General features: G+C 43.7%; 1 protein-coding gene across 8 annotated transcripts in view; it reads left to right on the plus strand.

Annotated features, from left to right (window-relative positions):
* The window catches only part of GRAMD1C (GRAM domain containing 1C), a 110,485-nt gene that overhangs the window by 11,288 nt on the left and 71,302 nt on the right, over positions 1-27,895 (plus strand). For 5 of the 8 annotated variants that reach the window (XM_059720466.1, XM_019476558.2, XM_019476559.2 and 2 more), the window contains 2 exons: positions 1,347-1,454; positions 2,507-2,635. In XM_059720466.1, the coding sequence (XP_059576449.1) occupies positions 1,347-1,454; positions 2,507-2,635 (237 nt within the window). Of the gene's footprint in view, positions 1-1,346; positions 1,455-2,506; positions 2,636-27,095; positions 27,256-27,895 lie in introns of all 8 variants that reach the window. The other 3 variants (XM_019476560.2, XM_059720467.1, XM_019476562.2) reach the window with 2 other exon arrangements.

Here is a 27,895-nt window from a genome sequence, read left to right on the forward strand (position 1 = left end):
TAGCAGCTGCTAAAGCAACAGGCTGCCCAGGTAGGACCTACTGTGTGGAGGAGGGTATAGCTGGCGGTCCCTCGTTTCCACTGTCTTGCAGGATTGACTGGATGGGTCTGGCCATCTGCTCCACAGAACAGAGCCACTTTGTTTGCAACACCATCGCCTGTCTTTATGAACAGGGTGGGGAAGCTGGCTTCTTCCTCCACCTCCTCATCCCATATATGCAGATGGTGTCTTCTGAGGAGTGGGTGGCCTGCTCGCACCAGTCTGTTTGTAGCACATTGTGAGACAGTGCTTCATTTGGGGGCCTGAGGCTTGCTCGTGGTACCGCTGTGCTAGGAAATCCCTGGCTCCCGGTGGTATGATATGGTCCACCGTTGCTTAATCCTTTTTGCTGCTATGTTGCACAGGTTTTTAGATACAGTTAGGCCATGCCTGCATTCAAAAGGACGATTCGGTATTCGTGCTGCAAGCACCTATAAATCATATGTAAAATAAATATCTTTTTAGTGACTCAAATACTGGTGAAGCTATCGGAGGTGTGGTAATATGCTACCTGCGAAGTGTTCAGCATGGGTACCAGCAGTGTCTGCTTCCCCACTGCCTATTTTGGAATGAGTGAATAGATCACTTTTTCTGGTGTATTTGCTGAGCCAATTTTTTAATAATTTCTGCTGCCCACCAGAGGTATAACAAACTCGATGCCCTGGGCAGAACAGAGAGAGGGGGGAGAGAGGATGTTGTGCAGAATGGGAGCAAGTCTCCCTTCATCCTAGGGACTCAAAGACCTAGGGTAGCTGCACCTTGACTGCAGCAATCGCGGTGCCACAGGCCCAGGGTTTCTGCTGCTAGATGTGGGGTCACTGGCTGCATCAGCTGCCCTGGGAGGGCTTGGACTGCTGCTGCAGCACAGGCTTCATGTAGCAGCTTCAGCACCCCCTGCAGCAGGGGCTTCCTGAAGGCCAGCCTTCCCATGCCCCCTCTAAGCCTGTATCCAGAACAGGTACCCGCCTAGACTTTGCCTAGTTGCACTACTGATGCCCACTACAAATGAGTGTGAAATTGTCTGCTCCTTTTTTGGAGGTCATCAGACATCCGGCAGTTGGTGCTGTCGGGTATTAATGGCTGAGGCTAGATTCTAAACCACCGACCTAGTGGCGAACGATCCCAGAGGCTTTCTAATCTTCCAGGCCACCCAGGCTTCCCAAAGCGAGGCTTTCCATCTTCAGCCACCATAAACTGGATTATGAAAGTACCTCCTGTAATAAATGTACTGAAGAGAGAAGGGGTGTGGAAATGGAGTCAGGGCATTCAAATTTGTATTGCATAAAGTTTTTGTGTGTGATGCATAGATAATGGCAGTTGTGAATGCGAGTAAAAGTATGTGGGGGAGACATCTGGAGAACAAAAACTTCTTGCATTCTCTCTCATCCTGTGACTCGTGGAATCTCCTCATGAAGGTGAGAGGATCTCTGCTTTCTCTCTCCCCTGATTTCCTCTGCTGTGTTATATGTGTTCTTACCTGAGGACAGACAGCAGCTGCCTCTTGAAGCATCCTCTCTCTTACTAAGAAGGAGAGTGCTGGTAATAGGCATTTTGTTCCCCTTTATGCTTGGAGCTTGTGGAACATGTGAGCGCTGCCTGTAGAAGTGAGCAGAGGAAGGAGTGCTCCCATGATTGTTTCTTGGGAACCTCAGAGGAGCCTGTGATTTTGATCAGGGCACTCATTTTGCAGAGAGAATTGCTCAGAACCCCTTACCTGTAGTACTCCTACTCCTCTACTCCTGTTAAGAACAGAACAGTTTTTTGTCTTTTACGGGCATTACTGGGTAATACAGATGGTCTGGCTTAGTGGGTGGGGTTCAGATAAGGACTCAAGAGGTCTAGGATCTAGTGCCAGGATTGCTACTAGTCTACCAGGTGAACTGAAATGCATTCCTTTTCCTTTGTGCCTCAGTTTTCCCATCTGCAAAATGAGAAAGAATCAGTAAAAGAATATTGGCCTCCTTTGTAGAGATTTTGGAGATCTACGGGTGAAATGGCATTGTATAATGAGCTAGGCATTAGTAATAATGATACAGTTCTACATTCCTGAGTGGCTGTGTTTTAAATACCTATGTTAACAGTAAATAACTAAGATTTGATCTTTAAAACTACACCCTTTCTGTAAGAGTTCCTCTGTATTTTTAAACTTGTATAGCTTTAGTTAGGATGTTGTATGGTATTTTTAAAATAACACTTATGACAATGTTTATAGTTGTTCATGAAACATGCGTAGCCTGAGGGGTACTGAAGAAATGAAACATACTTTTTCAAAGTATAAAGAACATCAAGAAGTGCCATTTATTAGTTTACAAATCAGCAAGTGGGAAATGTTTTCCCATCACTCATTGCTAGCAAATCTAGGCGTATAGGGTTTTATTTATATTGTCCACAAATGGAGCAGCTCTCCTGATTATTCCAACACCTTTCACCTACGTTGTCAAATTAAATTTTGCTTGCTTGTTCACAGGAAGTCTATGAAGAGGATCATGGTCTTGTTAACCCATTGGAGGCGGACTCAGAGGAGACTCTTGACACGTGTACAGAAAAAAATCAGGCCCCTACTCCATATAGCTGGAGTACTGATTGGAGTTTTTGGGTAAATGAATCGACTTTTCTTTTTCCTTCTCCCCAATTCATTTTATATAGCACTTTTCATCCAAGGATCTCAAATTGCTTTACATACATTAATTAATAAAACCTCCCCACCCATCTTGTGAGGTAGGTAATTTATCGTTATCACTTTACTGAAGGGTAAACTGAGACACAGGGAGGTGAAGTTATTTACCCGATATCATGTATCAAGTCAATGAAAGCTGGGTATAGAACCTAGAAGTCCCGACTCCCTGTTACCTGCTTGGCTCATTAGACTATACCATGTCTCTGTTCCAGGCTCTGGAAAATGGTGGTTGTTAGTTTTTCCTCAGTAAGGAGCAAATTTCAATTGCTCTCAAAAGAGCTGTTTCTGATGGAGTTGTTGGGGCATGTGACTAAAAATGAATATTATAAGCCTTCTTTGTGGAAAAGGTGAATAGGCTTGCATGCTTAAAAGCAAGCCATTGTCTATTGTGTGTCAGTGGGGTTGTGCAGGATAGTATTTTTCCCCCTTCTGTGCCAGATGACTTAATAACAGGGGAGGGCATAATAAGAATTGATCACTTAAATATTTTCCAACCACTTGCTGATAGTTGAAATAACATTAACAGAAAGGTTGAGAGGTTCAGAACTAGTGTGTTAGTTTGCAGGAAGGTCGTAGATGAAGGTTTCCTGTTAAAGAAGGAAAGAGGAACATGCAGTGCAGCTCACAGAAAAATCTGCCTGGCTGGGGAGATGTCCTGAATTCCTAAAGGGTTCAAGTTTTCACTGCAGACCTCTGTTGCTCCAAAACAGCTTATGTCCCACATCACATGGCAGTGTAGCCTGAGCAGTAAACAAACATACTCTAGCTCTAGGTTCAGGGATATTATCTGGACCAGTCCTGACAACTTTCTTGTGAGCTGAGAATAGTACTCACAATTTTCATCTGATAAAATTGAGTCGGAGGAGGTAAGTGACTTGCCTAAGGCCATGCAGTGAGTCAGTGGCAAGCCAGAAGTAGAAACAAGGATTTTGATTCCTACCTCCATATTTGTATGTCTGCCCCTTTTGTTTGTTTTACTACTTTCTGTCTGATCTGGAATGGGATGTTTTAATGGCCAAGGCATTGAACTAACTACCTAAAGATTTCCTTGAACTGTAATTCTGAAACCAGCCAGGGTTGACACGGTTTAATACTCCATTCCTCAGCTTCCAGAGGAGACTTATGTACTATACTGTACTGTACTGTGTATCCAGTGAAAGCATACAAAGGGCCTTTGTATTCTGCGTGAACATCAAGGTGACAACTGTGTTCTCTTGTATAGTTTTTTATGCAAAGCGCTTGCTCCATGTTTATCTTCCCTGTGACTCGAGGTCATGTATTCAGCGTAGGATTGTTTTTTCTGACAGTCACCCCTGTGAGTTTGTACTGTGATTTGTGATTTGGCCTGAATTAACATCTTTTCACTTGTTAGCACTGCTACCGGCTACACATGGTCTCATCTGTGCACCTGAATTGAATTGGCAACTTAGGGAGCAGTTATCCTTAATTCTGTTTTGTTTACAGAGCCAAATGAAGTTGCACAGGTGCCACTGAGGCATAATTCAGCTTTTCAGATGTCAGGATCAGTTTTGTTCATGTGGCTGCTAGGAACAACTGAGTTTTGTAAACTCAGGAAATCTGAAGTTGCCATTATATAGTATTCCAAATGCACTTTCTAGGCCTAGGGGACTTTGTTTGAAAACAAAAGTTTGTCTTTGGACGCACCTTTCTTTTTTGCCCATTTTTGGTATAGTGTGTCATTTATGCACAAAGTACTGCTTTCTACCTTGGACCTAGTTGGATTTTAGTGCTGCTGTACATGTATAAACTGTACAGTGGTTGCATTTCTTGCTATGATGAAAAGTATTAAGAAAATGTGTGGTATTATGATATGTGACGTGCTTATGTGTTGTCTAGTGAGAAGTCACTTTCTTATAACTTGCATAGATATTTTCCTGACCTTCATATATTTAAGTCCTTATTTCATATTTATCTGTTTTTTTTTATATACCTATTTTCTTGTATTTAAATCCTATAAGTTGAACAGTACTTTAGTATGCTGCTTCTCTGAAAGACATTACTGTGGTTTATAAAACGATAGCTATGCTGTAAGAGCTTGGTATGATTATAGGTTATCACAAAATACTCTTATGTAAATTTCAAATGGGGCATTTTTCAACACCTCCTAGGTAGCTGTGGGAATGGGAAATTTTATTTTCCACAGTAAAGGCAATGGTCATAATTGGAATGGAGAGGTAACAGGAGACAAGAACTGTGTCATGAGTGATGTGCTAAAATGAAGGAATTGGAAACCACAGCCATTAAAATGATATACCATTTTCTGCTTGCTATGTTGTTGCTGAATGATCTGTTGGACTTCCAAATTCATTTGTACAGCTCCTTGGATACTAAGAGGCATAACAGATGATGCAAGCAGTTCATGACACTACATAAAGTGTTTGTCGTTAACATTCACCCAAAGGTGATTCAGCTTCTTGTGACAGGTATAGACATCCAGGAGGCTCCCTCCCACTCTCTTCATCAATTGAAAAAGGAGGAAACTTCAATAAAAGCAGGGCTAGTTCTTCAATGTTGGCACCCCAGTACTGCATGAATGTCAGTTCTGTTAATTGGATGATTGCTGTAAGAGACTGTACTTTGCTCACTAGGCACTGACTTGTTCCATAGGACTCTCCTTGGCAAGCTAAGTATCATAATTCCTTTGAAGAGGAACACCCGGCACTAGTGTATAGATCCTGATAGATCTTTTTATGTTTAAATCATCAGCTTTTATAGACTTGAGTGAGAGTCAGAGTTGATCAGCAGCTTTGAAATTCACTCCAGGAGTACCAATTAATTCTATGGAGGGATCATGATGTAGCAAACTAAGTACAAGATTCAGAATCGGGCACTCCTCGGTTCTTGTTTTTGGTGGGAGGAGGAAGGGGAAGGAAGTCACTGCACCTCTTTGTGCCTTGTTTTCTCTGTTGAAGACTAGAATAAAATTTCAGAGGTGTTACGAGGAGGAATTGACTAGATACCCTTCCCACTGCTAGTCATCTTAGGTGAGTAATCCTTTGGACTGTTCTCATGATTAAGGGTTTGTCCTTAGTGTCTGAATCAGTCATTTCCTACCTGCCTAATATTTTGTTGCTACAAATCAATAAGAGATGTTTAGTTGACTCGCGTGCATTGTTTGTTAGAATTGGTGCACAACCTGGTTTGGAGAGAACAAAGACTGGTTTATCAGCTCCTGTCTCTGATCCAAAAAAGATTGTGGGTTGTTTTGTTTGTTTGTTTTTGAATTTCCAGGATTTCATTTTTATCTGACTGTGTACAGTGTGTGTATGTACTTCTAGGTTCTGGTTGGGTATAACTTCATGTTTACCTCATGAAACAATCTTATAAGTAAAGCTGGTGACATGCATCATCCCAAAATCAGCAATAGCTCCAGGATGCCTTCCTTTTAATCTTTTTTTTTTTTTTTTTTTAAATGGTCTTCCCTCTTTTAGGGATGTTGAACTTAATTATATTCTGGTGTGAACATAGAAAAACCCAGCACTGAATACTTAATTATGGAGATCTCAACAAAAAGGAGGAAGCTAGTGAAAAGGATTATGAAGTTAAAAGTATGGGCACTAAAATCTGGAAATTCAGCAGAGAGTCAAGTTAATCATAACCTGATGGACAAAAGGTGTATATATTCCCTAAATGAAAAAGGAAGCAGGTTTGTAAAGAGGAACAAAAGCCTGGTACTCTCCAAGGGCAAGGCCTGTGAAATTATTTGAAGCAAGCAGGCATGTTTCATAAAATGCAAATCCAGTGGTAAAAAAAGTAGGAGATTCAGAGGGAATTTTAAACAGTAAAGAACCAAAGATGTTAAAATAAAGAACATTAAATCAGCATATACCTATAGTTTATTTAAAAGAGATCTATAAGAATGGATATAATTGAGCTATATAAAATAACGATACAGAGAAAGTAAACCAAATTTCCTGTTACCCCTTCTCGTAACTTTAGAACAAATGGATGTTTAATGCTGTTGAAAGCAAATACATTTAAAGGTAATAAAAATAAAAGTTATCTTTTACACTATCAAGGACTAACCAACCTCTAGAATGGTATACTAAAAGATAACATCTTGGTCAAAGATATGGCAGAATAAGAAAATAATTGGATGTTTATATAGATAATACAAATATCCATGATTACATCTGGTGGGATTACTTCCCTTTTCTGTAGAAGGGATATGAGCGCTCATGTTTTGAGGCATGAAACTACTACTAACTAGCCAGCATTAGGGGAAGAACTTCTGTCATTGTCATCATTCTTTACATGTTCTCCCAAAGACTAAAATTTTTCCCAGAGACTGTGCAGGTTGGACTACTTTTGGTTTAGTGAGGTACATCTGCTTCTGTGTAGTATGGTGCTAGAGGCCTTCAGCTGCTTCCCCTCACCTGTTATGTACTTTGTGTACATAACATGTACATATGTTGTGTACTTTGTATAAATAGCATTTATGCATGCATATATGTGCTGTGTGTGTGTATATGTACTTTTATAGGAATTTGTAATGATGGGAGAAGCTATTGCTAGTCTAATGGTTGCCTTAACCTGGATCTGATTTTAATAGTTTGCATAGTATAATGTAAAAAAATGGGGGAGGGGAGCAGGATGGAAAGATATAAGAGGGTAGGAAACTGTAGAGGTCCAGAGGCATAACTGTTGGTTTTGTATTGTGGAACAAATCACCCCAATATGTCAATCTGTTGTTGTGGCTTCCAAACATGTTTATACTAAGGCAGAGGCAGCATGTAATGTAACTTAATTATTTGCAAGTAATATTTGCTTATCTTGGCTACTGAGTATTTTAATAGTTTTTTTTCTGATGGTATCTATCCCCAAGTAGGAAGAAATGGCCTAGTTAGCTGGCCTAGTGTTCCTACCTAGCTGTCTCTGCATCAGACTTTTTGTTTCTGTTCTGCCATTAGTGCAACTCCAGGGATAGTAATGAGGTAACCTTGCAGTTTTGTCTGTTATTGAACCTGCTCTAAGCAGGGTTAGGGGAGTAAAATGGTAAAAAATACTAATGCCCTGCCTAGCACTGGTGGCACTGCACTGGCCATGTTGCAGTGAGGTGTGTGTTTTACTTAAACAGAAACAAAAAATAAAACAACCAAAAAAAAAATAAACTGGTGTAGGCACAACTCTTGGGGGAGAACTTAATATCAGAATTTTAAGTTGTTAAATGGATGGAAAAATATTTTCTAGGCTCATACCTTTTGTTATTCTTTCAAGTGCTGCCCTTGGGAACAAAGATCCATCAGAAATGAGTTCTTTTAGGAGGCAAACAGGGAGTTCTCTGAGTGCTCTTGTTCCTTAGTAATAGGATGAGACTCCAGAGCTTATCAAAGAAACATTTTAAAACAACACTAAATCTGTTTTGCCTCCATGTAAACTATTTATGTTTGCAGCTTGATTTAAAACATTAATATTCTGTATTACAGCAAGGGAGCAGCAACAAAGTAGCTTCCCACTTTTTCTTTTCAAAAACAAAATGGACCATTCCAGGTGAGCAACCTGTATCCCATTGGGAAAGCAAACAGATAAGCAGAGAACTGCAGCAGATGTATTTGTTTAGTGTTACTTTTACTATTAATGATGTGTCATTAGCAACTAGAAGCAGTAGTCTCAAAAGATAGGTAGAAAAGATGCTGTTTTTCTGACCTGTATATTGAGAGGAGTTGAGGTACATGCCTACTCTGTGATACAGGTAAGAACGTTTTAAGAGAGGTGTTCATGGCTTTTAATTTTTTTTAATATGTGATACTCTGGAATTTGATTTTTACATTGGGTAGAATTGTTTAGGTTATTGTCTGTGTAACTTTTCCACAGTACATGATATGCAGATATTTCTAGTTGTAAAATATTAATATTAAAGATTGTGTGGAATAAGTAAGGTTTGGGGGGTTTTTTAGGTTTAAAAAACAACAACAACTTGTTTGTTTTTTAAAGGTCAATTGCATTGATGTGGCCTTTGAATCGATGAACGAAAGCTCAATAAATGGTCTGTTTGCTATAGCAGTAAGCATTAGAACTTCTTCTGAGACTGGCTTAGTAACTGAATTCAGTCTGAGGTTTATGGATAGAAATTTTCACCCAAACTTAAATGTACAGTTAACTGCTGTGCGGTGTATCCCATTACTGAGTCCTAAAAAGCAAGGAAACTAGCTTAACCATTCAACACCCAATTTACAAACCTCCTCAATCCATTTCCCTTCTCATCTCTTGCTGCTTTTTTTTACCTTCTATCATTCCCAGCCCAAGTATTTTCGCGCTCCTACAATGAGCTACACAATGAGTAGGCACCCTGGAACTCCACCAAGTTTCAGTTGTATGTTTTTAGATGACTGCTGTCACATTGCTTTTGTTTTTATAAGTTGCGTCATATGGAGTTCTGCTTGTTATTTGATATTGGTGTATGCAAGTAGTGTGGCTGGGAGACCTGTTTTTCCTGCAATATTTAGGAAGAGTTCTATATGTTTGATTTTTATTTGTTAGCAATTTTTATGAGAAGTCAGGAATTTTTTAATTCTGTTTTTTAACTCTGTTATCTTAGGAATATTGGAAAATATTCAGTGAGTGATGATAAATATTTGTGAATAATCAAAATATGCATTTAGCGGGGAATGCAAGCCCAGGCCCAAATTGAAATATGAGTAGCTTGATGGAGTTTTATGGGGTTAAACCTATTGAATTGCTCTGTTGAACTGGGACTAAATGAAAAACGCAGATTATGGTTGATAAAATAGAAATCCTTCAGTGAACTTTAAAATGGTAAACTGCATTGATGTGGCCTTGGCTTGATGAATGAAAGCTCAATAAATGGTCTGTTCTAAAATTAACCTCCAAAACATGTTTTTCTCTATATCTCCATAACTTGAATGGTTTGGGTGTCCCTATTTAATATTGTTACGCTGATATTTGCAGATGGACATTTGCTGTTGTTACTGAATGCAGGATGGGAGACTCTGCCATTCCAGTCCTGAGGTCAGCCTACGCATTAGGCCTGTGCAAAGCGACGAGTATTCACTTCGGATTTGGCCGTTTTGGAGGACAGTGATTTGATTTGTTGATTTGAATCACTGTCCCAAATTGATTCGACTGCTGCCAAATTGGCTGAATTTCTGAATTGGACAGGCCTCAGCCTCCTGGCTCTTTAAAAAAACAAACAAACAAAAAGCCCAACACACACTTGCTCCTGCCTGTTGGGTGGGGTGATTCTTGCTGCCCCCCACTGACCTGTGCTGCAAGGGAGGCTCTGCCATGACCCCCCAGAAGCCCCAAAGCTGCTGCAGGAGCTGGTGAGTGGGGGATTTTTTTATGTTGTGTTTTTAAAGAGCCGGGAGCTGGGGTGGGAAGGGCAGCAGTGGAGGGGGATTGTGAAAGCAGGCAGGGTTTGGGGGGGCTTGTGGCAGAGCCTCCCCATATGACTGGGGGGGGCAGTGGGGATTGCCCCCCCACCTGGCAGCAGCTGGTGGGTGGGGCTTTTCTAAAGAGCTGGGAACTGGACTCAGGTGGGGTGCCATGGGGGGCTGGGAGAGCGGGCGGAGGTCCAGGGGTATGGGGGGGGGGTTGGGGGAGCAGGCAGGGGATGGGGCCTGGCAGGTGTGCCCTCCCACCCCCTACTTACCGACATAGTCTGGGTCCAGCTCCCTGCGGCAGTGAGCAGGGTCTGCCAGAATCTCTGAAGCTCTCCAAATCTTTTCTGAATCAATTCGGAGAGCTTTGAATTGATTTGGACCTTTTTATTGGTCTCCTGATTTGATTCGGATTCAGAGATTTGGCCACCGAATTGGGCCGAATCTCCTCTGAATCAAATCATCACGCAAAGATTTGTGCAGCCCTGCTACACATGGGGATGCCTAGTGGGGCGGGGGAAAGGAATAGTGCTGAAGTACTTTTATTTGTATTTCTTTTAATGCTTCTTTCAGTGCCTATTTTTTATATTTCATTTAAAATCATAAAAACAAGGGTGGAAATTATAAATTAGAGCTCGAGTTGCAGGCTGCACAGGTGTTTATCTTGCTGTTTGCTTATTTTACCCCTTCCCCCCCAGGGGCATCGTTTCCACACATGCACCTGCTTCACGGATAAAATATAGCTAAGGGAAAAGTGGAGTTTAAACACTTTTTTTTTTTTTTTTTTTTTCTTTGCACAGTTAGTGAAACAGCAGCTAAAGGAACAGGTCTAGTTGCAAAGAATATTGCTTAATAGCCCAATTTGAACAGGGCAGGGTGGAACGTGAGTCAGACAGAACTATTATTGTAAAAGGAATTTAGGATTATGATTTTTTTTTTTAATTATTATTATTTATCCTAAATGAAATCCTCATCTTGACTGAGCTGGATCCCAATGCAATGTCAAGTTGTTAGATTTAAGACTGCCAGAGCCTATGAGCTGTATCTATAGGGCATGGAGTTAAACTGAGGATGTGGATGCATTTGAGTTATGTCAAATGGACTGAGCCAGCAGGAAGAAGCAAACTGTTTTGGCAGTGAGAGCAAAAGGACCTTTTCTGCCATGCTATGCAGGTAATATTTCAGGTTTCTATACCAATATTGGTGGCTAATGTAGGGATGTGTTTGTGGTCATCTGTCTTGGCAAGTTTGTTTAGACCTCTGTATTCTGCGATTTTATTTACATTTCTCTGTAGTTGTCAATAAAAGATTATTTTTAAGATGTTCTGAATTGATTTATTGTTGGCAGTTTTACTTGGGGTATTTGCTAAAATCTTGTGAGACAAAAAGAAGAGCTCCTTCAGCAGAGATAGAAGTATCTAACAGCTCTGATACAAGGTCACAGGCACAGAGAAGACTGGCACTTTTTTTAATAGTAACCCCCCTACTGTAATTGGGGCACATATTGGGCTGAATGACTGGCAGGGACTCAGATTTGTGTTCTGTTTTAGGTTAATACTTAATGATTGTTTCATTTTTTGTCTTACAACATTTTCTGTACACAGAAATGTACTCAGAATAGTTGTTTTATGAACTCAGGACTTTGGCTAGTTGAAAGGCTTCTAATGGGATAATGGAGCTTTTTGTCTTGGTCAGGGGCATATGTTGCCCTATAATGGTTGTCAGAATAGTGGCTTGTACTCCAGTGTCACAGTGGTGGATGAAATAAAGGAGAAAAATAGGATAGTTTAGATGATGTGCCCATAGGTGAGACCCTTTTGGCTTGAATGAAAGGCACTGAATTTTTTTTTTTTTTTCACCTCTTGTTGATTCTGCGTTCCCATGATTTTCAAATGATATTGCAGAGCACCTGAGCATCATATGTTGTGGCAGTTAGAAGTCATAATTTTTTTACTTGCACATGTGTAGCAGTCTGATTCATAGAGCCAGTTTTCAGTCTTGAGTTTTGTTTGTGCTGTGATCATAAGTGTTTTTCCAGCATGTGTAGGCATACTCAGACTAGTTCTAACCTTGCTACTTCCATACAGATAGCAATGAGACCACGGTGACTTGGGTTATGGCTGCCAACTGACTGTCATGAATTGTGGGTGGGCTTGCATATCCTGCACTGCTTCCCTACTCTTGGTACCAAAGCTAGCTAGGTTACAGCTAACTTGAGTACACCTACATATACCATAATCACATCTCGGCATTTCAGAATAGACCTAACCTGAGCCCAAGTTGGTGCTCGTTGCTGTAGGACAGGGCTGTCCAACTTCTTGGCAGCTGGGGCTCCACACTGCCGGGTTCATGGGGCATCCCAGACTATGCACCGCACATATGTATGAGTGGACACCCTCTCCAACTGTTGCCTCTGCCTGGCACAGTGCCCCATCTTGCCCACAGCTCCCTGTGGCACTGTGCGCCTGAGTGCTCTGGACTGCTGGTTCACCCAGCACCATGGACTGCACCATATCATCCCACCCCACCCCACCCTATCCTTCCCCCTGGAAGCTGGGAGAGGGAGACAGAGTCCCAAGACCCTTGGGTAGCTGGAGCAAGGGGCAGTGGCAACTTGGTAGTACCCTGACAGCCACATGTTAACCCTGCACGGGCCATCAGTTAGACAGGCCTGCTGTAGAGCATGGAGGCTTTAACAATTTTAATAGGCTTTAAGGGAAAGGGTTGAAATCAAAGTATAGAAGTTGCATGGATCTCATTACACTAGAAACTAAGTATATTTTATGGCGCTTACATGGGACCCTTATTTTAGAAGATGATTTGCTAAACCAGATCACCTCACTATAGCTCACATCTAAGCCAAAGGAGATGGAGAGGGGTTTTGCCATGTATCGGAGCACTCCAAATTCCATAGGATGGTCATCTGAAAGCCCAGATGAAGAAGACGTTTGGTGATAGTTGTGCTGGAACATATTTTCACCCTTGACCGCGCCCGAAAGCTTGCCAAGAACTTTTTTCCAACTACTCAGTTGCTCTAATGACATCAAATCTACTCAAAGAACCTTGCCTGCCTATGTCCTTAGACCAACACGGCTACAACCAAAAACTCAGAAAAAGAGCAGGCTTGCACTTGATCAAGCCTTTCACCTCTACCTCTAGTAAACTTCACTCCCTTCTCTAGCTTTCTAGACATGATAAAATTGTGGTCTGTTGGAGATGGAGAGGGCAAACTTGAGGGATGTTGTACAGCTGCTGTAGCAGCACCTGTAGCTGGTGGTGGGCAAACCACACTGAGGAGGCAGCAGCGGCAAGGGACTGTGTGTCCCCAGGGCAGGTAAGGCTGACCTCCCTCTGTACGCACCCACCAGTGCTCTCTGGCAGGGTTTTACCCAGGGCATAAAACTTGTTGGGTTACAGAGGTAAGACACCATTCAGGTGAGGAAAAGATCTTGGTAGAAAGCTGCTGGTGTCCTTTTGAGTGCTGACCAGCCAGTGAGACATAACTCTACTTCTCCCTTGTGCTTGGGCAGTTCTCTGGTATCCTGCCAGTGAAGAGCAAGGGTAGCGGTGTTTGTTTTAATGCCCCCAAGTGCATTAATACTATTTCTCCAGGCAGTTCAAAAGTTCCTCACCCAATGACACATCTGCCTTCCTTACATTTGGGTGATCACAACTAGCAGGGTTGTAAATTCTCCATTTGAAATAAAGTTTTCTGTTGACCAGATTTTTTTACAGCCTAAAGGGGGCCCTGTAAAACTCAAGATGGCTATAACCAGCTTTTAACAGTTTTTGGTTGGGCTGTTTCTGAGAATTTTTTACAAACAATAACTTACCTGGGCAAGTGAGGCTATTGAAAATAACACTGAAACTAAATAGTCTTTGTACTCCTGATGCCTACAACACTATATTGATTTATAACCATGGAGTCTTTCCCCACATTTTCAGAGCCCACTTGGAGACTTTTTTTTTTTTTTTATAGTCAAATTATTTCATAGATTTCCTAGACATTAGGGCTGGAAGGGACCTCGGAAGATCATCAAGTCCAGCCCCCTGCCCAAAGGGCAGGAAGTCAGCTGGGGTCATAGGATCCCAGCAAGATAAGCATCCAGTTTCATCTTGAAGGTGTTCAATGAAGGCGCTTGAACCACCTCTGGTGGCAGGCTGTTCTAGACCTTGGGGGCTCGGACAGTAAAGAAAATCTTCCTTATGTCCAGCCTGAAACGATCTTGAAGTAGTTTGTGACCATTCGACCTCGTCATCCCTTGGGGCGCTCTGGTGAACAAACGTTCCCCCAGATACTGGTGGTCACCCCTGATAAACTTGTAGGTGGCCATCAGATCACCCCTGAGCCTGCGCTTTTCCAGGCTAAAGAGCCCCAGGGCTCTCAGCCTGTCATCGTAGGGTCTGCTTCCCTGACCTCTGATCATGCGCGTGGCTCTTCTCTGGACTCTCTCAAGCTTCTCCACATCCTTTTTGAATTGTGGAGCCCAAAACTGGACGCAGTACTCCAGCTGCGGCCTCACTAAGGCCGAGTACAGGGGGAGAATGACGTCCCAGGATTTGCTTGAGAAGCATCTATGGAATAGATTTGGACATTTAATATTGATATAATACCCTGAGGCTACTTTGTGCATATAGATGTGTTTATGAACCATATTCTTAGGGAATAAAATCCTCAGACTTTCACCTTGGAGTTAGCTTGCTTTAAACACTTCATGTTGGGAGGTCAGATGGGCATAACTGCCTGAGCACAAGAGAGAAGAAGACATAAACAGGAAGTGCCCTCAAGAAGCTATCATTATCCCCATGCCACTGGTGGGTAGGTAGCTCAAAGCCTCATGGCATAATTGTATCACGTTGGTGTCCTGGTGATACTAGTTCTGTTTCCTGAAATTTAATTTTCGGATGCTCAGCACCTTCCCAAAATGAAGATGACACCGAGGCAAATATTTCCTGTAGATAAGTCTTGAAGCTGCCTTCCCTGCTGGTAATGCACTAAGATTCCATGTGATGTATCTAGGCTTTGTTCCAGGAAGGTGTTATGGATTATACCCTGTTTCCCTGGAAAAACGAGTTCTTGTCATTGCTTAAGTAACTGGTTCTGACATCAAAAGAAATCTTGATCTATTGGATTATCACTGCTTTGTTAGATGTAAATCTGTGGATTTAATTTAAATCAAATCTGTTTCTTTGTTTCTTTGTTTCTTTGTTAAATCGCAGGTCAGGAAGCCTGAACTTAATCATTGTTTTCTATAAAAGGTGTGTTCTTGTTTGATATAACCTTAATGCATATTATTTACAACTTGGAGAGATGTAGATTTCATTTTTAGAAGTTGCACCCTATACATTTTAAAGCAGTGATTTATTTTGATTTTTTTCAGGTTTAATTTTAAAACTACATAAAACTAAATTGTGATATTTAAATTTATTTTATATAACTAAAATGAGATGATGTATTTTGGATATTTTTCTTCAAAAACAAATGTATAACTTTTAACAAAACAAGCATATGTATTTTTGAATTTTTAACTATTTTAGTTATGTGAAATGTGGTTTTAACAAAGATTTAAATAGATTATTTCAGCCAGGTCAACATGAGAAATACTGGGTTATGCAGCAAACTAAGTCTTCCAGTTTATGAATAAACAGAAAGAAGAAGGTGAAGAGACAGACAAACTTTCCTGCTTTTTCAATTCCCAGGTGGCTTCTCAATTTAGAATGAATTAGTCCAAAAGAAGAAAATATACTTTCTACACCTGCAGAAGAAGCTACTGCTGTTAAAAGCTGAATAATTACTTCAGTAGTCTCTGATGGATTCAGGTGCTTAAGTGGCTTCCACCAGTTCACTGGTATGACTTTCTTTAAAACTTCATCAGCAAACATATATTTCTTGAATGGCTTACCCTTAGCCCTAAAATTTACTGTAGTTGGTATTATGGGCATCCAGCAATCATCCCTCCATGTCATAGTCCTTAACTGCTGAAGAGAAGGCTGACCCTGGTACTGAGCATTGAGAATGTTGGCAAGAAAATGAGCTGGAGATGGGGGCGATGCGTAGGGGGTGCACGGCGGTGCACCCCTACAAAAGTGTCGGCGGTGCCTTCGGGCAGTTGCTGCTTGCCACCCTGCTGCCAACACTGCTGGTGGTTTCTGCTGGTGGTCTGCAATCCCCGCTGGCTGCTGCAGGTGGTCACCGACCCTTGGTTGGTGTGCGGGCTGGGGGCGATCCGTGCCCGTCTTTGCGCACGCGGGCTGTGGCCAGCAGCCCGGGCACGCGGGGTCGGAGAAGACCGGAGGCAAGCTATAATTAGTCACGGACATGTAGTGGTTGATTTAAAGATTGTTTACTTACACCAAAGATGGTCGTGGTGTAGGCTGGACAGTTTCCAGGCACAGCTCCGCTTAAATCCTCGTTAGAGGACTATGACAAATTCGTTCTTTCCCATGGAGTTGTTGAAGCTCCGTGGGTTCGGTAGTTTCTCGTACAGGAAGGGATACGTCTAGGAATCTATCGGCGACGGGGAGAGGCTAGAGGCTGTTCAGGTCTCTATTGCCTTTCATGAAATGCGTTGGGTCCGTGAGGATCCGCAGCGCTTAGAGATCTTCACACAGCGTGAAGTCTCCTCCTCCTGGTGTTTGTGGAGTCCTCCAACTTGGGCGGAAACCACACAAGCTTCTTATACGGCTAGCAAGCCAATCGCTAGCCTCCACGTGTGCATATTTTAGAACTGGCCAATAACGTGGCACGAATTCTCATACAAATGGCGGGAACTCCTTGCACCGTGCATTTCTTAGATGCAAAAAGAAATGCACCATGCAAAGAAAGCTTCAAATTGGCAGGAAATTCTCCGTTGCACCGGGGTTCTCTTCTGCAGCAGAAAACTCCACCGTGCAAGGAAGCTGCAATTTAGCGGGAAAATAATTTAGCAGTGCCAAAGCACACACAAACAAAAAATCACAACTTTGGGTTGTGACAGTTGGCACTTGCCACACCTCCCCGCTGCTGCTGATGGCGCCAGCAGTGTCTGCAGGAGCTCCCCCACTTACTGCCACCACACTGCTGCTGCCGTGCTCCTCCATCTGCCCGGGGCATGCAATGTTCATGGCTGGAGATGATGGTTGATCCATTCTGTTTTTTTAATGCCTGTAATTTAACTTTGTCATTGTATATTTCTCTCTTCAAACTCTCACTCAGTTTCTTCCAAATTTCAACAACATCAGCAGTAAAACGGCTATTTCCCTGCACTGTCTTCAAGGCTATGGAAACAGGTGTCAGGATAGCCAGCATATGTTCATTTGCTGAAATATACATTTCTCTTTAGCTAATGTTGAGAACTTTGGCTATGACAGTTCCATCTCTTTTGTCACAATTTTTGTTTGCAAATTGCCTTCAGATTAGGCCAGTTCTCAATATATTGCTCAGAACAGGCCACTACTGAGTTCCACTGCACATCTTGTGGGAGAGTTAGTTTGGTTCCTCCTGCTTTCTTCCAAGCAGCTGCTGCAAAGTGGTTGTTACGGAAGTATTTTGCAATTTCAACCACATTAGCCTTTATTTCTGGTGCACCGAAGTCTTTGCCTAAGAGGTGCATCAAATAAGTGCTGTAGCCATATGTTGTTAGCTTGGGGCTTTCTTCTAGATTTCTTCTCATCTTTGGTACATTGCAGCTTTGCCACAGATGATACTGCATACTAGACATCTTGAATTTTTTTTGTTGTAGCTTTTACTGCTACTTCTTGTAAGTACTCTGATATGTGTGCATTTGCTGATGTATCAATTGTTTCTGTAAGGTAGACAGTCCCTTCTTCTGTTGTCACACAAGTACGTATTACTGGATTATTGTGGACATTGCTCCACCCATCAAGATTCAGGTTAATAACTTTTCCCTCTAGACTTTTTGCACACTGTTCAATTTTTCTTATATACTTTATCCAGCAATATTGTCTCGAGTTGTTATCCCTATTCCACAATGATATCTTTGAGCTTCACTGTATCTTAAATTAAAACCATCTTTATATAGGATTTTTTTTTTTAAAGCATCTTAACAAAATAAAAAAATACGATTTAAACAAAAAATCCCTATTTTAATTTTTTTTAAATCGTTGGATTTTTTTTTTTTCCATCCAGCCTGATATAAATGAATATTTAGATAATGGTAAACTGCAGTTATTGTCAACCAAGTGATGATAAATCCAGCCCCTTTTAATACAATATCTGCCCCCTTTCCTTAGTCAAACCTGACTCTTACAGTGATTTTAAAATAAATCGCACTGTTTTCCTCTTTTCCTATGCCTACTGGGTATACAGGTCTGGGAAAGGGAGCTGGATATCCTTTTTTGTCATGTGCATTATAAACCTTTTTTTTTTTTTTTTTTTTTTTCCAGCTAAGTCCTAAAAAGGGGTTGATCCCACCTGGGTGTTCAAACATCTTGATGAGTTAGAACAGAGGTAGCAAGCGGAGCTTTACTTTTTCTTGTAGAATTTAAAACTGTATATTAATACACAAGCGCGCGCACACATATGTGAGCATGCAATGTGGGTGGGTCTTTCTGTGCTATAATCTTGGCCCAGGTGCGGGGGGGGGGGGGGGTGTAGATGGTAGAGGTGCACTGAAATATTGGTCCATATTGGATTGGCACTGATAAAAGGAAAGTTGACATTATTGGTAATCGGCTTTTTTTGACTGGTATAGCTGATAATGTCACCGATAAATGCTGCCTGCATGTGTGCAGCTGAACTCATGCACATGGCCAGGAGTGCAACGTGGCAGCTTGGAGAGTAGTGTCGGACCAGTGAGTCAGTGGGGGGGGGGGGGGGGGGGCCTGGAGGAGGGAAGGGGCATGTGAGGGAGCAGATTGAGGTCTCCACGGTGAGGGAGGAAGTAGGGGTGGGGCAGGGGCAGACACTACCCATCTAGGGTGGGGCAGAGCCATGGGCAGCTGCCTGACTCTATGCTTACCAGCACCCAGTGGTGCTGAGCTCTACCTGGTGTGGGGGTTGGGCTAGGGTTGCACTTGGGGCAGGTGGTGGCGGTACAGGGAGAGGGGGCTACAGCAAACTTTGGGGTGGCTGCTGCCCAGACCTGCCACTGGGAACAGCTCTTTTTTTTGCTGCTGCAGCCCACAGCAGCAGTCCACCCTTGCCCTTGGCACAGATCCGGGGGCACGTACCACTCCCGTACCCTCTCAAGGTGCACATAGCAGTGGGAGCCCCCCCCCACACACACATGCCCTACGCCCCCTGGACAAACCACTTGCATATCAGTCCCGTGCCTTGGCCTGGCTGTGCAGCACCTGTCTCAGCCCCACTCCTTCCCTCACTGCAAGGGCCATGATCTGTTCCCTCCCATGCCCTTGTCCCCCTCCTTGCCCCTTCCCCCAAAACGGTCTTAGCAGCTGGATGCTGCTCTCCAAGCTGCTGGGCTGCATATCGGCAATTGGATCAGTATTGGCCGGTATGGCTCGTTAAAAATCAGCCACTGGTATTGGCCCAGGAAGTCTTTATCAATGCACCCCTATAAATGACATGGGGGAGGGGGGGGATTTCCAGAATAGCTTCAGTGAGAGTTGGCAGGTTGTGTGTGTGTGTGTGCACGACATGAAACTTTTGATCTGGGGAGGGATAATATCATCTTGGCCTGTGTGTGCGTCTGTGATATAATCTTGGCCTGTGCTGGGTGGGTGTGAGTGTAATCTTGTTTTGTGGGGGTGTGTGCGTAATATACTGTATTCCACATGCATGTGGGTGGGTGTAATGTAATATTGGTGTGGGGGGGGGGGCAGCGTGGTGTAATGTATTCCTGGCCCAGGGGTGAGGGGGAGTGTGGTATAATCTTGGCATATGTGTGGGGGGAATATAATCTTGGCCTGTGTGTGTGAGATGCAATTTAGGCCCATGTGTGTAATATAATCGTGGCTCAGGGCGTGCATGTGTGTATGTGTATAATAAAATCTTGGCAGATGTGTGATTATGATCTTGGTTCAGGTGTGTATAATGCAGTCTTGATTTGAGGAAGGGGTGTGTGTGTGTGTGTGAGATGATCATGGTCCAGGTGCATGTGTGGATGGGGGAAGGGAGCAGTTAATACACCTTGCCTCCCACCCCTTCCGCCTGCATACATGCTTGGGCCATGATTATAGAGTCTCACAATGGAGAGAGAGAGAGTGTGTGTGTGTGTGAGAGAGAGAATTTTGTATACATATTATAATCTGGATTTGGCAGGGGTGTGAGACATGATCATGTCTCACACCCATGTGGACCTGCCCTCCTACCCCCAACACATGCCTGGGTTATGATTATAGTTTCTCATAATGGAGCTTATGGTGGGTGCCTGTATATTGTATATTATTCCTGTGTGATGATAATCTTGGCTGGGGGTGGTGGTGGGTGTCTGTGTTTGTAATATAATCTTAGAGGGGCGGGGGGTGTAATATCTTGGTCCATGGGAGGTGGGGTGTAATAGTCCTGGCCTGGGGGGGAGGGGTATAATATAATCTTAGCGTGGGGGGGGGGGGAGGTTAATACACCCCAGGCCTAGACCATGACTATAGCTTCTCCTAATGGCACTTGGGGGGGGGGGGTGTAATATAATCCTGGTAGGTGTTGTTTTATTTATATATATCGTAGACACTTTTATTTATTGATTTGTATTTATACACACACTTAACTTTTATTTTACTTTTATAAATAAATATAAAGTGGCTGTACTAGGAAGCCATAATCTTGGCCCAGGATTTCATTATGGTAAGCATTATCTGAAAAATTAAATGCATTACTTGCATCATAAGCTGCTCCCTGAAATGCAAGACAATAGACAATAAGTGAAAATGGTAATTTGATGGGGGGAGGTAGATGTAAGATAACGCTGAGACAAAGAATAGTTGGATGAACAGGGAATATTTAGTTGGGAGAAGAGAAGACTAGGGTGGGGGGTGGGGAGACTTGATAATCTGCAAATATGAAAAAAGGTACTGCTAAAGAAAAAGATTTGAGTACTCCTAAATGCACTGGACCCTGTAGAGCAGTGATTCTCAACCAGGGTGTTGTGGTACCCTGCGGTGCCTTTATCCTTTCAGGGGTTCCTTGTAGAGTGGCTATTTATTCTGTTTTATACCTGACCCTGCTTGTTTTAAACCCTTTGTACCCTATCAATTTCTAAATGAGGAACGGACTAAAAAGTCCTGTTTTTCAGTTCATTGATGGAAATACAAATTGGTGGTGGTCCCTCCCCAAGACCAAGGGGATGTCCTGTATTCTTAGGATGCATCAGTGGCTACTGTAGTGCCTTGAGATCCTCTTAAGGGTGTCATGGGATTCCATGCAATGTAGTCCTGTTAGGTGTACAAACATGATTCACAAGATAAATGCAGATATTTCAGACAGGAATCCATAGTGTTCACATATGTGGACCTGCTATCATTGCTCTACAGGCAGCCCTCAGACTTACAACACAATTGGTTCCTGAAAACCACATCTTAAGTCAAAACGTTGAAACTTGGAACCAATTTTCCCATAGGAACAATGTTACAAATGGGTGATTTTTTTGGTTCCTTTACTATGCTCAATACAGCTGCGTCCAGCTGATAAGTCTGGAAGGAAGGAGCGGGGGAGCAGATCAACGCCCCTGTAGCAAAGTGGGGATTGGGGTTGGGGCAAGTGCTGCCCAGCTGGGGCAGGGAGACATGGCATGAAGGCACAGCTTGTCCGAGGGGTGTGGGGAGGCGGCTCCCACTGCTCATCTGGTGGCTCCTGCTGCTTGTCCGGGCGGGGTGTGTGCCCCCAGATCTGCACGGGGTGGGCAGGGCCAGGTCCGCGCCACACTGTGCCCTGCCTCCGTTCACCCAACTGGGGCAGGTCCAGGATGGAGCTGCTGCGCTGCCTCCGGATGAGCAGCGTGCAAACCCCACCCTGATGAGCTATGGCTCTGTCCCACAGCTGCCCAACTCCAGCTGGGCGAGTGGCGGGAGGCATGGAGCATGTGCATGTGCCCCTGGATCAGGGTGGGGTGCGTGGCAGAGCGGGGGCTATGGTAGCCACTCAAAACTTCACCATAGCCTGCTCCAGTCACTCACCCGGAGTACATTGTGGTGCAGCCCCGTCCCCACCTGCCCCGCACTGATTTGCTGCCTCTCGCCCCCCCATGCCCTCCTGGACGAGTAGTGAGAGCAGGAGTGACCAGCGGCACATAGTGGCAGGAGCTGCCCCCTCCTCCCTGTACCCCTCAGACATGCGGGAAGAAAGCGCAGCTCACTTCCCCCTGCCCCACTGGACAACACTTGTCCCAGCCCCAATCCCTCCTTTGCTGTGGGGGCATTGATCTGCCTCCCCTGCTCCCCTTCCCTCCCCCCTTCCCTTCCAGACTTACCACCTGGACACAGTGTTAATTTTTAAATCGTGTTTCAACTAATTTAAACTTTGCTTGCCTTTAAAAATTATGTTTCTTCCTCAGGTCAAGTATGTTCCAAATGTGAAGTTTTATATCCAAATGTTGAGTTCTCAAAACACAGCAGTATCTATATATCTGTATTTTTGTAGGGTATTGCTCTGGGCTTGTTTTTTATCCACATAGAAAAAAAATCCGATGTGCTCTTACCTGCATGCCAATGTCATGTTTGTGAAAGAGCGCTATAATATTCTTAATAAGAGGTTTGAATGAATGCCATTTCAGCCATGGTTGAAGCATCTCTATCATGTTCCCAGCAGGGCTTAGTACTTTTATGCATCTGGAGGATACTTTATTTCATAGGGTCTGTATTCTTATCCTTAGAAAGGGGTGCGGGTGGGGAAGTATACAGTGAAGTACCAATAGTATTAACGGATATAGTTTCGTACTTAAATTCCACTTGCATTGAGTGGAGAATAAAGCCCAATGAGGTTACTTATAGAGCTGGTCAGAAAAGCTTTGGCACAACCACATTCCACTGAAGTCTAAATTCTCTATGAAATCAGGTCACTTTAATTAGAATTTCATGTAGGGAAAGAAAACTAAGTTAAGTTCAGACTGTTTTGTTTAAGAAACGAAATGTTTGGGGGGGTTTTGTTTGTTTCCTTTTTTGAAATGGCTTTTCATATACAAATATTTAATTTTGTGACATGCTATAATGTGAAATAAAAATGGAAATGTTTCTTTTCAATCGACAGAAAACAAAAGTTGTGTTTTAATTTCCTTTCGAGAATTTTGACTTCATTCCAGATTGAAAGTGTTTCCTCCCTGCTCCCATTTCTTTTTTCATTTCCATCTCATCCATTTTACAAAATGCAACTCTTATTCTCTGTGCAGTGTAGTTAAGTAGCCTGTTTTTGGCCACTTGCTTTTTATTCTATTAAGCAAGGAGTTCTCTATTTCTCTCTGTATGTGACTGGGCACCTGTGCACAAGCACGGAGGCTGCTTCGACACATTGGAATTCCAGTGCATCAGAGCGGACTTGATTTAGTTCAAGCACCCCCACTGCCATTTTTAAGTGTGGGAATGCTGATACATGAGGTGCTGTGGCACTTTAATTAGCAGCTCTCGGAGCTGCTATGATGCCCATAGTGCCCATAGTTAATGATGTTCTTAAATATGTTGTTGTAACCTTAGAAGCTATGATCTAAGCTCTGGTGAGCTATGTGAGGTAGGAATTGAAAGATCGTGCAAAAAAAATACCTCTAAAGATCAGAGCCTCAGTCCAGCTGATGTAGAAGTTAAATAATCTTGAAAATGGGTTGTGCCTACATTGGCAACAGTTCTGACCTTTCGCACCACATCCGGAGAGCTTCCTCTTAGCAAAAGCATAATCCATGGATGGGTACAAACTGTTCAGGAATAACAGGCAGGAGAGAAGAGGAGTTACACTTTATGTAAAAGAGCCATATGATTGCTCAGAGCTCCAGTATGAAACTGTAGATAGGCCTGAGAGTCTCTGGGTTAGGGTCAGAGGGGAAAGTAACAAGGGTGATGTTGTGGTGAGTATAGGCAGTTGGAGGAAAATATTGTTTGGAGGGGGTGGGGGCTGAGTAAATATTTGAGGGGGCTGATCCCTAACCTTCCTTCCCGCAGGGCTGTTGTGGGGCTGGTGCGTGCTGAGGTGCTGGCCTGGCTGTATGCTGAGTGGCACCATGGTGCTGCTGCTGTCGCTGGCTACCGCAAAATTAGTTTGGGGGGACTAAGCCCCGTTAGCCCCAGCTTTCCACTCTGGTGGGTGTCTGCTACAGACCATCAGACCAGGAGGAATTGGTCAATGAGACTTTCTTCAAACAACTAGTGAAAGTTTCCTGATCACAGGCCCTAGTTCCCATGGGGGACTTCCAGCACCCTGACATCTGCTGGGAGGGCAATGCAGCAGTACACAGGCAATCCAGGAAGATTTTGGCGAGTATTGGGGACAGCTTTCTGGTGCAAGTGCTGGAGCAGCCAGCTAGGGGCTGTGCTGTTCTTGACCTGCTGCTCACAAGCAGGGGAGAATCAGTGGGGAAAGTAGTAGTTGACGGCAACTCGGGCAGCAGCAACCATGAGACTGAGCTCAGGGTCCTGAGGAAAGGAAGGCTGGAGAGCAGCAAAGTAAGCATCCTGGACTTCAGAAAAGCAGACTGTGACTTGCTTAGGGAACTGATGGGCAGGATCCCCTGGGAAGCCAGTCTGAGCGGGAGAGGAGTCCCAGGAGGCTGACTGTACTTTAAAGAAGCCTTACTGTGCATGCAGGAACAAGCCATCCTGATGTGCAGGAAGCAATTATGGCAGAAAACCAGCTTGGCTTAGCAGGGAACTCTTCAGTAAACTAAATTACAAAAAGGAAGCTTATAAGTGGAAACTTGGACAAACAACTAGGGCAGAGTATAAGAGTATTGTTCAGGCATGCAGGAATGAAGTCAGGAAGGCCAAAGTGCAATTGGAGTTGCAGTTAGCAAGCTATGTGAAGGGTAACGAGAAGGGTGTTTACAAGTATGTTGGTAGCAAGAGGAGGATCAGGGAAGGTGGGTCCCTTTCTGAATGGGGGAGGCAATCTAGTGATGGAGGATGCAGAAAAAGCTGTAGTGCTCACTCCCTTTTTTTTCCCTCAGTCTTCACAGGGGAGGTCAGCTCCCAGACTACTGCACCTAGCAGCACAATTTGGGGAGGAGGTGAGCAGCCCTCAGTGTTGAAGGACCAGGTTAGGGACTACCTAGAAAAGGTGGACATGTCCAATCATCCGGGACCTCTCCTGATCATCTTTGATAACTCATGGTGATGGCCAGTGGCTCTGCAGTTGCCTTAGCCAACTCACTCAGCACCCTTGGGTGCATCCCATCCAGCCCCATGGACTTGTACAAGGGCAAACATAACGCCCATATTTAAGAAAGGGGAGAAAGGAGGATCCAGGGAACTAGAAACCAGTCAGCCTCACCTCAGTCCTTGGAAATATCATGGAGCAGGTCCTCAAGGAATCCATTTCTAAGCGCTTGGAGGAGAAAAAAGGTGGTTAGGAAGAGTCGGCATGGATTCACCAGGGGCAAGTCATGCCTGACCAACCTGATTGCCCTCTGTGATGAAATGACTGGCTCTGTGGATGTGGGGAGACCAGTGGATGTGGTGTACCTTGGATTTTTAGCAAGGTTTTTGATACAGTCTGTCACAACATTATCACAGGCAAGCTAAGGAAGTACGGGCTGGACGAATGGACTGTAAGGTGGATAGAAAACTGTCTGAATCATTGTGTTCAGAGCTCAATGGATCAGTGTCTAACTGGCAGCCAGTATCAAGGGGAGTGCCCCAGGGGTTGGTTCTGGGTCCGGTTTTGTTCAATGTATTCATCAACGACCTGGAAGAGGGCTTAAAATGCACCCTCAGCAAGTTTGCAGATAACACCAAGCTGCAGGGAGTAGTAGATACATTGGAGGGTAGGGCTAGGATTTCGAGTGACCTAGACAAATGGGATTATTGGGTCAAAAGAAATCTCACGAGGTTCAACAAGGACAAGTGCAAAGTCCTGCACGTAGGAGGGAACAATCCCATGCACCAGAACAGGCTGGGGGCTGATTGGCTGGGCAGAAGCTTTGCAGAAAAGGATCTGGGGGTTACAGTGGACAATAAGCTGAATATGAACAAGTAGTGTGCCCCTGTTGCCAAGAAGGCTAATGGTATCCTGGGCTGCATTGGTAGGTATGTTGCCTGTAGGTCAAGGGAAGTGATTGTTCTCTTCTTTTCAGCATTGGTGAGGCCACACCTGGAGTACTGTGTCCACATCCTTTCTGTAGGGGGGGAGGCTTCAACACTGAACAAATTGGAGAGAGTCCAGTGGAGAGCAACAAAAATGGTCATGGGCTGGGGCACATGACTTACGAGGGCAGGCTGAGGGAACTAGTCTTCTCTTCTCCAGGCTAAATAAGCCTGAGAGGTGATTTAATAGCATCCTTTAACTACCTGAAGGGTGGTTCCAAAGAAGATGGAGCTGGACTGTTCTCAGTGGGGGCAGATGACAGAACAAGTAGCAATGTTCTCAAGTTGCATTAAGGGAAGTTTAGGTTAGATATTAGGAAGGATTTTCTCAATAAGAGGGTAGTAAAACACTGGAACAGGTTACCCAGAGAGGTAGTGGAATCTCCATTCTTGGAGGTTTTTAAGACCCGGCTAGACAAAGCCTTGGCTGGGGTGATCTAGTTGGGACTGGTCCTGCTTTGAGCAAGGGGTTCAGCTAGATGACCTCCTGAGGTCCCTTCCGACCCTAATTTTCTGTGATTCTGACTGTGCTGTAGAGTTAGGACACCAGTGCCTTTGTTGAGGCCTAGGGCTGTTATAGCATTAGTACTCTTGCTTAAGAATATCAAGAGCACGTCACTGTGTGTGGATACCCCAGGGATGGACTTCAGAGTGGTACTAAGCTGAGGATGGAAGTGCATTAGTAGGAATGATGTAGTTGAATGAAACCTTTGAATTCTGACTGGAGAATGTTCCACCAAACACTGAAATGTCTGCTTTTCTGACTGAAGGAGAAAATGACTTCTTGCCACTTTCTCTGTGTAGTTAATCTGAAAAAAATTAAAATCTTTTTTCTCCTTCAGCCTCTGCAAATAAGAGGGGGGCTGGGCCAAAGAAGGGGACATAATGACACTAGTGCACAGACCTGTGCCTGTCAGTGGCCTGCTGGAAGAGTGCACTGGGCTTATGAGACTCTCCTCTCCCGAGCAGCTCAGGGTGAATGAAGAAGGGCAGAAAATGAATGTAAGTAAAGGGTCCTGGTTCTTTAAATGCTCCCTTGAGTGGGTATTGACATGCTTGCATTTTGTTTGATGCATGTGATGTTCTGGTGAACAGGTTTCTTCTACACATCATACAGGGTATGTCTACTGCTACCATGGTGCTTTCGAGACCACAGTTAGGAAGTGGACTCTGCCAATCCTATTCCTGCTGCATGCATGCCAAACCTGGAATTGAGGCAATGGAGCCATCCTGAGGGCACTTCCACTCCCCAATGCCACTTCCAGGATCTAGTAGAAGTCTTCAGGGCAGTGTCATGGCTGTATTTGCTGGTCTGGGGGTGTATGTGGAGCTGGAACAGGTGGATGGAATGTGCTTCTCAGCAATTTTCAAGCATGTCCAGAAGTAGAGTAGACAAACCATTGATGAATGGGAAATCCTGTGCAGCAATGTATTCTCTTTCCCTCTTATGGGTAAAAAACTGTTTTGTTACTTGTTAAATTATAAGATGGCACCTTAATTTAAGAAAAAGGTTAAATCATGTGCATATTGCCTCTCCAGGAAGATTTTGGTACCACCTTCGGTTTTTGTGTGCCGTGACAAAATCATTATCATAAAGGTATTCATTCCCTCTGGGATCCTACAGCTCTGTCTCTGATATTAT

This window comes from Alligator mississippiensis, chromosome 1 (genome assembly GCF_030867095.1).
Source record: "Alligator mississippiensis isolate rAllMis1 chromosome 1, rAllMis1, whole genome shotgun sequence".
In the NCBI taxonomy this organism is placed as follows: domain Eukaryota; kingdom Metazoa; phylum Chordata; order Crocodylia; family Alligatoridae; genus Alligator; species Alligator mississippiensis.